The following is an 11,245-nucleotide window of genomic DNA, read 5'->3' as shown; positions in this document are numbered from 1 at the left end:
TTTCTGTCGATCTTAAAAAGCAGAATATGGATTACTTGCATGGGGCTGGAAGGTCTTCAGTTGTCCGATTGCTCCAGCAACAACGGAAGTATTCTGGGGGCAGAGAACCTTCGCACAACGTCAGAACGAAGAGCATGATAAAGTATACATGTAGGCATGCAGCATGAAAGGCACAAAATGGGCTGACTACAGGTTCGTCTTGATCCCCTAAGGAGATATTTAGACCTTTCAGGAGCGGATCCCAGACATTTTCTCCCCCCCCCCTCCCAAAAAACAAGCCCCCTTATTGCAAATGAATGGATGGTTCTACTAGCAAAATCTAAGTACATCTCACGCGGAACTTTCTTCTTGAAGCTCGTTTCAATTCGTACAAACAACTATTGTCACCTTTTACGTATTTGCGCATATGCATACTGAATATTTTTTTCTTTGTTTCTCGCGTATCATGTTTTCTTCAGCAGGGGTGTACGGTGAGAAGCTTATTTGCGTAGCCCTTTTATATATATATATATATTTTCTAACATCAACATAAACGAGATGATTTCATCGCTTATTCATACGGTATGCGCGGTAGATTTCTTTGCGACGGATCAAGAACAGCTGAAGGTTTCTACCCCGTGGTTTCTGCGGGTTGTGTTGGAAGCAGAACCTGATGTATACAAACTGATAACGTGTTCTATTTGACAATTTATTATTCGCACTGAGGGTAAAGTATCTTCAGAAGATGTCGCAGTCGCACGAAAACTGATCTGTTTCAAACCTGATGCTACAAATTTCACTACATGAGACTACGTGTTTTGCTGCATATTTACAGGCATATCCCAGGGGTTTCAGCAATATGAATTTTCATTCTGCTAATAACGATGCACACGAATTTGTCATGATGGCTTTTTAGCTTGCTCGGCTACACGGGGAACAAAAAGGACGGAATAATTCAAAAACTGTGTTTGTAAGTCAAGTAAGTAGTCAGAAAAACTAGCGTATCTCGCAGTGCCTATCTAGCAAAACAATTGCTAGATACGCTAGCTAGCGTATTTAGCATCAACAAACAAGACCGCCCCCGTCCCCGCCCCATCCCGCTCTTGCGAATGTTAATTAGGGTTAAACCTCGTGAGCGCCAGCCCACAGATACCGACCTCACTGTATCATCTGAGGAATTAACCACGTGGGCACCAGCCCACTTTCACGACTCCATCTGGTAAGCCATCCCTGCCACATGCCTTTCTTAATATTATAATTAGGTGCACGCCCTACTGTGTTGGAGTAAACCACGTCAGAGTGATACCGACCTCACTGTGTCATCTGAGGAATTAACCACGTGGGCACCAGCCCCCATATCGTAAGCCAGCCTCCAGCAAGTCCCTCGCACGCGCAACACGCGCTTCTTATTATAATTAGGTTGCATGCACACCTACTATGTAAATAACTAAGACTGGGCACGCGCCTCAGTCTTATAAAAACGGTGCATGCAAACGGAGATTAGTCAGAACAATAAAAAATGGCAGACCAGTTCTACATCAATTTACTCTCAAACGCTTCCACCGATGTATTTCCTAATAACACGATGAGTAAGTTCAGAGTTAAACTTGCTCATCCCGTGCACTTAGATGGGAAGTGGGAAGTTGCCCTGACAGAGGTGAATGTCCCGTTTGCAATTAAGAACGTCACGGACACTGTTAACGCTATATCTGAAACTAGTCTCTTTGCTCCTACACTCACAACAGAGCAAATTAAGTTTCGCACAGGAGAAAACATTATCTTACCAATTCGACAATTCCTAACGAAACATTTAAAAAGCCAAGCAAGGATTCTACGTGTCACTGGACATTATGAGCTACAACTGCCACTCAATACCGGACTTGAGTTGAGCCTAGCCCTCTCTGCCAAGCTTGGTTTTCCTGAAAAGATTATTGGATGTTCGGAAGTGGATGAAGGTCAACCAGTAAAAGTATTGAAGTATCAAGAGGATACAGAAGAAAAAATTACTTTAATCACGTACCGCTCACGTACAACAAAATATGAAATTCCAGAAGGGTATTACGAGTCGGGAAAGGACCTAGTTGATGCAATAAATCATGCATACCGAACAAAGCTAGGGCTACCAGAAAGTGCACGTGTTTTGTTTTATAATCCATACAATGGAGTATGTCAGCTGGAAGGTCGTAGCGAGGGTTATGTCACATTTCATCCATATTTGGCTCTGATGCTTGGATTCGGAAAAAGGACAACCTTCTCAAGTTTTGCTGTAGCCCAGCGGGATGTCTGTCTTTTTCCAGCACAAAATTATATCTTTATTTACAGTGACATCATCGAGAATGAAGCTGTCGGTGATATCACGGCACCTCTTCTCCGTTTACTCCCTTTCAGAGTGCAGAGTCGGAATGAAGTGATTTCATATTCTTTCACTAATCTTTACTATAAATATGTGATAGCAAAAGAACTGACCACCATTCAAATCGAACTGGCAAACGAGATAGGTGATTTCATTCCATTCATTGCCGGCTCAGGACGTGTTGGAGTGACACTGCATTTTCGAAAATGTATATAACACAGGCACCCTGTTGCATAGCACATTATGGTACGGGCAAACGTGATCAACCACTGCCACATTATTCAGCTCCTCTTTATCAAGTCGGATCTGGTTATTTCTCTGATTTAGTGCAGCAGTTTATACCTATACTAACGAAGAAGGTAGCTCCCTACGTGAGTCGAAAGCTCCTCGACACTGGACGACACATAGCAGAAGAAGTTAAGCAGGGATCAACGTTTAGAGAAGCTCTAAGGAAAGGAGTTGGTCGTACAATCCATTCAACACGTGACGAGTTGCTTCAGAGGCTCAGAGGAAAAGGAAGGAAAAGAAAACAATCTGTCAACAATAAAAGCAAACGTAAGAGGGTGGGTCGGTCAGTAAAATCCCTGAAGAAGCGAAGAAAGGTCGATTTTTTTACTACAGAAAATGTCTAGCATCGCAATAGTACATAAGAATTCCTGCCTCTGCACCACAAACCAATTGGAACTGTTTTCTCTTCCTCCAACAAACTTTTCCTTGGAGAAGTCAGAATATGTGGAGTTTTTTCCAGTTTCTGCCCCTACAGCAAGTGGTGTAATCGAATATAATGTTCCAGGTCTCGGAGGTGGATTCTTTGACTTGCAGTCTAGTTTTCTACACATTCAATGCAAAATTGTACGGAAAAATGGAGATACAGCATCAAGTACAGTTGGCAGTACAGTGACACCAGATAGTGTGATACCTGTGCAAGCATTTGCATCCTCGCTCTTTCATCATGTCCACGTCTACCTTAATTCGACACTGGTTTCTAACTTCGAAAATTATGCATATCGTTCATACTTGGACATAATAACAAATGCTAATAATGTTACTCAAACTCACACCCTCTCTGCAATGCTCTACGAACCAGATCCAGTGGGAGAATCTGAAAATTTTGCCGCTCCTGTTGAGGCAAAAGGAATTTTTGCACGCTACAAACGGACCAAAGGTTCGGCACTCTGCGATCTTTATTCCCCTATCTTCAGTGATATATGTCAACAGGAAAAGTTTCTTCTCAATGGAGTCGACATAAGAGTTGTCCTTCGTCAGAACACAGATGATTTTCGACTTCTTGCACCTGCCAGCGAGACTGAAAAACACACTATAGAGTTTTCACGAATTGTGTTGTACCTGCGACGTGTGCAGGTTTCTCCAAGTGTACTCGTCGGCATCGAACGAAGACTTCAGACAACTCCAGCATCATACCTCCTTCGAGGATTAGAGATTAAGTACAGGACAATTGCTCCAAATCAATCTCAAGTGATTTTCGATGACCTTTACAGTGAACGAGTTCCCTCAAAGCTGACAGTATTGATGGTTAGAAGTGAAGCCTACCAGGGTAACAGACAAAGGAATCCATTTAAACTTGAAAATTTCAAGCTTAAGAGAGCTGTGCTTGATGTTGGTGGACAACAGTACACAGATGACTTTGACTTTCAACGATCGATCTACTCTAAAGGATATATGAATTTGCTTCACAAGCTGAAGCGGAAAGACATACCTCTAGCTCCGGCTGCATATGAGAAAGAAACGTTTATGCTCTACTACCATCTCACTCCAGATGTGGAAGTGCAGTCGCTGAGTCCAGTGGTACAAGCCAATGTTCGTCTCACCCTAACATTTGGTGGAAATCTTACAGAGGCTGTTACAGTTCTCTTTGTTTCAGAAACACCTCGTGTGCTAGAAATCAACAAAGACAGACGAGTCAAATTCGTATAGAAAAAAAAATGGAGGAATGGGAATTTTATGCAGCCTTTGCTCGAAATCACTGCACAAGACCACTGTTTCGTGGAACATTTGCATGCAATGAAATTGCAAGTCAAAAAGCTGAACCAGGGCTGTATGTTGTAAACACAGCTCCTAGATCCTCTCCTGGAGAACACTGGACCTTATGTTACATCTCTAAGAACAACAGCATTTCTTATTTCGACAGCTACGGCATACGACCAGTTTGCAAAGAAATTTACCAGTTTATTCACCCAACATCTTCCTTTCACTACAATGCAAAACGACTTCAGGGATATGGATCTGCTACATGTGGACTGTACTGCTTGTATGTAGGTAGTCTTCTAGCCTGTGGTTTCTCTCTTCAAGAGTGCACTCAGAAGTTTTCACCAACCAACTTCAGACACAATGACAGATTGATAGAAACGCTTGTTCGAAAAAATTTCCCAAGAAAAACAGAGGATATGTCATGCTGTAGTGTACTATGAGCATTCAATAAAATTTCAGTTTGCAGGAAAAGAGCTTTATTTGTCAACTTAATTTGCACACTATATAATGAATCATTGGTAATAAAAAAAAATCTCATCTGAGATAGGCTATTTACAAACAGTGACTTGCAAACAAAGACATTGTTGATGATTACATACATGCTATTAGAAACTGGTTATTTCATACACATACAGTCAAACTCCTTTATAGCGAACACCTTTTTAATGAAAATACCACTACAGCAATTTTTTTGCGGTCCTGCTGGAGCCCTATAGGTCCAATAATGGACATCCTTTTTAACGAAAATACCTTTACTGCGAATTTTTTTTGCTGTCCCTGAGTTTCGTTGTAAAGAAGTTTGACTGTATAATCAAAAATTTTCTGACACGGATCATTTACAAACAGTGACTCTCATCTGAGACAGGCTATTTGCAAACACTGACTTGCAAACAAAGACGTTGTTATAGATTACATACATGCTATTAGAAACTGGTTATCACATACTCTTATAATCAAATTCTTAGAAAACAGGTTATTTCACGCACATATAATCAAATTCGTCTGAGATGGTCCATTTACAAACAGTGACTTGCAGACAAAGTCAGTTGTTATTTCCATCTCCTAACAAATATCCTCTAGCTCCTAACTCACAGTTGTAAGTAATCCCACACTGACAACCATAGATGTGGAATAATGCAATAGCTTTAGTTCATGGTTCTAACATGACATTGTTCTAATATATGACAAACCATAGCTATATGGATGTAACATCTTTATTACAATTTTTTTCTGTGGGACCAGGAATAGAAGGGCAACATCTGTTGCGGGGGTGATAACAGATGAGTTCCCTCCTACTCCCGTATGCCAACTCTGTAATGAAACCTCGTGACGGTGCACACCCCAACACCATCGCTTCATTAGAGAGACCAATCCGTACACATTAAAAAAATTCAACCATAGCCAAAAGGTAGCGTGTCAATTCCATCACCACAAATGAAGCGTTTCGTATCCAGTGGATTGAGGGCTATTTTTGTCACTGACACACTTTTGTTGACATTGTCCTTGTGCACAATGAGGTTCTGTTTAACTTTATGCATTGTGCCCTGCTCGAGAGCATTCGTATACATAGAGAAGTGGAGTTTTTGTGCTTCACATTGTTTAACACCCTTAGCGCGATTGTACTGCTTTTTGCTGCACAGATCGAGGGCGTACAGCTTTGGCTTCAGACAACAGAAGCCAAGAATGTGATCACGAGGAAGCTCATTTTTAAACTTTCCTAGTACCATCCTGTTTTTTGTCGAATAGAGTGGGTGATCAGGGTCATATCCAGAGTTGTCTAGATGCTCGTCAGCTAGTTCGTGGAGTACTTTATCGTCACTCAGCATCACAATGTAAGAATCAGTGTCCATGTATAGCAGTCGTGTATCAGGGGCTACACGGAGAAGATGGTTATGATAAAAATCAAACATCTTCAGCTTAGACAATTCCAATATTGTGAAGCCCAGGTACAGCGGTTGCTTCATGCGAAGAACAGACTGACTAAATTGGAACAAGATGACGTGAGAGCTCAGAGGGCGGAACTGTTTCAAGTTTGGTTTACGTAGAAGCTTCAACACTTGCTCATCTGTTACTGTGAGGCGACAATTTACGAATTTCCTGACTTGCATACATGTCCTGCCATATACACTATTAATCATTAGCTTTGATTGCTGTTTCTCAAATGCGTTTGTAGCTCGCTTCCGAAGTTCGTGATTGAAGTCGACATAGGATCGCAGAAAGGGCTTTTGATTGAACTTGAGAACCCTGTGAACTTTAGTGAGACGCAACCCCAATTGCAGATACAGTTGCAAATTGCGATAGTGGAGAAAGTACCTCTCTTTATCAAATAATGTTAGCAACAGTTTTGCTTCGGTAGCTTTCTGTGGAAGATTGAACTTCTTCATGAGCGCCTTCTGATAGTCTGACAATAGCTCATAACGAACGGACATTTTTTCAGGGGCAACGGGAAGATCTCTGTGGCGTTCATGAGTTGCTCGGTCATACACTAGGTCTACCTCAAGAAAGTAACCCACAGGGCTATCATCTCGTATCTGAGCTATATCCAAGTTAACAATTTCCTCCTCAGTGAGCCACTCAAATCCTCCGTAAGGCAATGGTTCTCTCATGACTGCTCCATACAGGCCATTTACATCAATGTAGTTAATTATTTTTTTTTCTTTTTCGGGATCAAACTGTTCTGTTCCTGGCACATTCGCAGTTGCTTTTCTCAGGGAGCACTGTGTGACACCTCCTCGTAAGCCATTCTCGATGAGCAGGTACGCGTTGGGGTCGTTAATTAGTTCTAGTTCTACCTGACTCATTTTTAGTGCACAAGACATGCTTAATCCTGGAAGGGATACAAAATGAAACGGTTCAATCTTGTGCACATCGAGTGTCCACTTTCGAAAGTTCTGAAACACATCTGCTAAAAGCAGTGTGTCTGTCAGAAGGTATAAGTCCGAATACTCTCCAAGACTCTTGAGCCGAAATTTTTCATACACATTCTGCGCGTGGTTGTAGTCTTGTTCACTTACTTCGGTTCCATTCAAAATGTTAAAGAACTTATCTCGAGGTGGTAGCGAAGGCTCATCATAGGCTTCAAAACTGGTGACAAAGTTATAACAGAAGACCCCCTTACGAACAACCAGCTGAAAGTGTTCCTCATTTGGAAAAAACTGGCGAAGGCATTGAAAGTTGGATTCACCTTTATCACGTAGATTTTTCACCAGTGTTTCAAGGCTTGCGTTCAGAAAACTCAAACTGTCCAAGAATCGATAAGAGCCGATGTCAATTGCTTTAAATTTTTGACAGCTGGTGGCAATCACGTTGATGTCTGACTTCTTAAGCAGATGTAAATGAGACAGGAGAAAACTCATGTCATAGTTAGCATTATGTGCAATGATTGGAATCTTGGGTGGCACTCTCAGTTTCAGGTTACACGTCTGACATAGTGTTTGTCGAAATTCTCCGCTTACATGGTCATGGTCTCGAACTTTTTGTCTTTTAGCAAAGGATTCTTTGCAGATATTACAATGAGTGGCTGCTGTATGTTGACGCTCATTCTCTTCAGTCATTTCTAGAGGTGCAAAAGCATGTATCCATCCTAAAATTTCGTCATGCAATTTCCGCAGCAGCTCCATAAATACTGTGACACAATTAGGACCACGGAAAAGATGCTTTTGCAACACGTGTGAGTCGGATGCACGTATAACCAAAAGGCAAAATGAGGAAGGACAGTGATCCTCATACACGTTTGTTTCCTCCAAACAAGGTGACAAAACACTTTCAAAATCATATACACAGTAGAAAGGGACTTCCGACATGAGATGTTCCCCGGCAAATGCTACCGTCTCTCCCTTCTTAGGGTAAATTGTCTTAGCAACCTTCTGATGCAAACACATCTTTAAATGATCACTGAGGATTCTGTCTGATGAGAAGCCCATCATACACCTCTTGCAATGAAACCGTCCGCTAGGTTGAAATAATCCATTAAAATTTGTGATAAGCAGAAAATGAGAGTCGATTAGCAACAGATCCACATGTTTCTCACGCTCGTCATCGACAACCTTGATGGGGTACAGAGATTTGTCTTCCCTTTCGTAGGCGTACACATTGATACTGATACCATTATTTTTTTCGAATGCTTCAACCTCTTTTGGGAAAGCTACCGGGAATGTTTTCGGAAAAACATACTCAGAAATATATGGTCTGTACGAAGATGCCCTACGCCTGCGATAACCAGTAGCAGGATGCAGTGCAGCTATTACAGAGAAGGCAAAACACATGTTCTGCTCATCTTCATGCAAACCAAAGTCCACACACAACAGAGAACGAAACTTATGCTTCAATTCTTGCGGTAACTCAAACTGGGCACATCCAATCAGTTGAGGCATCAAACGTCCAATGTTCATGATACAGGCATGAATGCGAAAGAGAAAAAAACCTGAACCTTCTACTTCGAGGTTTTCCAAATTTTGTGCTATTTCAGCAGTCACTTGAGTGATAGAAGGTTCTACATCTGCCTCTGACCATACTGTCACTACTTTGGAAGGCACGAAACTAATTTCGAGCTGTAACTCATCGTCTGGCGTGTGACGACCAAGTTCCACTTTAAGCAATACAAAATAGCGCAGTGGGAAACCAAAGTGTCGTAAGACATCAGCAATGTACTGTCTGTACTCGTGAAAAAAGGTTGTAACATCATGTCCGCTAACGTCCCTGTCGTGTAAATGTAGCTCGAACCGATTAGTATAGTTTCGCAGTGTGCACAAAGTCTCACAAAAAGGAATGCAGGGGGCTTGAAGATTGTGAACATTTGCCAAGTGAATCTGAAGACCTAATGCTGTTGCATAATACTGCCGTTCGTGCTGGGAGCATAAGTGACACGTCACCATATCTCATCACTTTCTCTTCGAATTGGTGAAGATAATATCTGGCGAAATGACTTTTTTACCATCTTTGGTAAACCGTTCTTTCTTCTCCATTTTGAGATTTGGAAGCAGTCGCATTTCCTCTAGCTCTTCCTCCGACAATTTTTTGAAGCGTCCAGGTAGATACACTTTCACTGGCTTGTCGTTTTCCATGCGGAGCTCCACGTATACGGCCTCGCCATACATAGTGTCAATTTTCTGAATGTCCAGCACTTCGAACTTTTCGTTTTTGGGTATGTTGCTCATTTTCTGAATTTCACCGTCACCACATTTTTTCAGTTTATCCAACTTTTCCATGACGGATGACATAGCTTACTTGTGTTAAGGAGGCTTCGCTGTTATGATGACAATTTGCTTTCTCCTCTTGCTGTATAGAATGAACTGAAAGAGAAGAATAGATTTGTAAACTCTTACATCTTCCACAGGAATATGTAACACACCTCCTCAGTCTGACGTTCTGAATGAAGAACCACTCTCTATGTCCGCTCTTATATAGCGATTGCATGCAGCTCTCTAACATGTGTGCACAGCCTTGAACGTCTACATCCTTGCAACGTTATACGTGAAGACATGTTTCAGCGTGTCCTATCTAACTTCATTGGTCTGGTAACTAACATACCTACGTGCACAACCTTGAATGTCTACAACCTTGAACGTGTGTACTTCGACTTTGGGCAAGCTTAGAGCACAGACTTGTCTTTGCTTTTTGTTGTAACCTTCCATTATGGAATGCTCCTGGTCTGATAACTAACACGGCTGTGCGCAACCTTGAATGTCTACAACCTTGAAGGTCTGTATTTCAGTTTAGCCAATCTGAGAGTGATGTACAGGCTCGTCTTTGCTGTAACCTTCCTTTATGTAATGTTGTGATTTCATAGCATGCTTCATTCGTTTGCAAAAGATGGCTGAGGTTGGACCTTATAGGTTTACCACTCCGGTCTCAATGACCATATCAGGTCAAAGCCAGAGTGGAAAGACGACACTTGTTACACGTCTAATTAAACATAGAGCTGCTGTCTTCGACAAACCATTTGATCATATATTGTACATATACTTGTACAAACAACCAATCTTTGATAATTTTCCAGAGGTAACCTTCAGTCAGGATATTCCTACTAATCTTGATACTGTAAGAAATTCTTTAATTATATTTGATGATTGCTTAGCCGACAAACAAAGGCTCAAAGAAATCTGCAATTTTTATGTAGCTGGCTGTCACCACCTCAACTGTTCAGCTATTTTCATAACACAATATTTATTTATTAATGATCCTCTGTATAGATGCATTCAGTTTAACAGCAGTGCCTTAATTTTATGTCGTTCCGCCCGCACTGCGGACCAAATGCAAATACTTTCACGACAACTGTTTGGTCGAAAGAAAAGTGAACTACTGCCAAGTATATATAAAGATGCTTGCAAGAAACCATATTCATACCTTGTAATTGACCTATCCCAAAACTGTTCAGACCAATTTAGGGTGTGGACTAATATATTTCCAGACGACCAGCGACAAATAGTATATAAAACATGAAACGTGTCAAGAAGAATATTCATTTCCTTCAGTTGCTTGCTGATGCAAAGTTGCCGGAGCAACGTTATTTTCTCCTGGAACATGCTACGAGAGAGCAACTAACTGCTATTCGAGAGATTTGTATGAATCTTTGTAAAGGAAACATTAAGGTAGCTCCAAGAGTGAGAAATCAGTTGCAACCTTATGCAACACCTATCCGCTTTTTGGCAAAACGAGACACTACAGGAGTGAAGAAAGTTCGAAAGGTATTGCAACAATCTGGTGGTTTTCTACAGTTCCTTTTGCCACCTTTGCTGGGTCTCCTCTCGACTTTAGGTGGAAGGGCGATAGCAAAAGCAATCGGAGTGTAGTCGATGCAGAAATACGAGCTTGTGCCTTACCGGGAAACCCCCATCCCACAGATATTGAAGAAAGATGAACCAGACGATATCAAAGCAAAAGAGATAATCCAATATCTTCACTCCTTGCTACATCCCACTGTGA

The 11,245-nt window shown here is 41.5% G+C and overlaps 1 protein-coding gene across 1 annotated transcript; it reads right to left on the bottom strand.

Moving 5' to 3' along the window:
• Positions 1 to 4,750: 4,750 nt before the first annotated feature.
• LOC135373745 (uncharacterized) lies at positions 4,751 to 9,593 on the bottom strand. Its single transcript, XM_064606832.1, has 2 exons — positions 9,188 to 9,593; positions 4,751 to 8,819 (listed from the first exon to the last, which is right to left on the bottom strand). Exon 2 carries the CDS (start codon positions 8,710 to 8,712, stop codon positions 5,713 to 5,715), a length of 3,000 nt encoding a protein of 999 aa, XP_064462902.1. The 5' UTR covers positions 8,713 to 8,819; positions 9,188 to 9,593; the 3' UTR covers positions 4,751 to 5,712.
• Between the last annotated feature and the right edge of the window lie 1,652 nt (positions 9,594 to 11,245).

Source organism: Ornithodoros turicata, unplaced genomic scaffold (genome assembly GCF_037126465.1).
Source record: "Ornithodoros turicata isolate Travis unplaced genomic scaffold, ASM3712646v1 Chromosome31, whole genome shotgun sequence".
In the NCBI taxonomy this organism is placed as follows: Eukaryota; Metazoa; Arthropoda; class Arachnida; order Ixodida; family Argasidae; genus Ornithodoros; species Ornithodoros turicata.
Note: the sequence above shows the minus strand (reverse complement) of the source record. Positions and strands in the feature narration are given on the sequence as shown.

What these genes read in the sequence shown, in the direction of transcription:
- LOC135373745 (XM_064606832.1), bottom strand. Translation starts at nt 8,712, where the DNA reads ATGAACATTGGACGTTTGATGCCTCAACTGATTGGATGTGCCCAGTTT.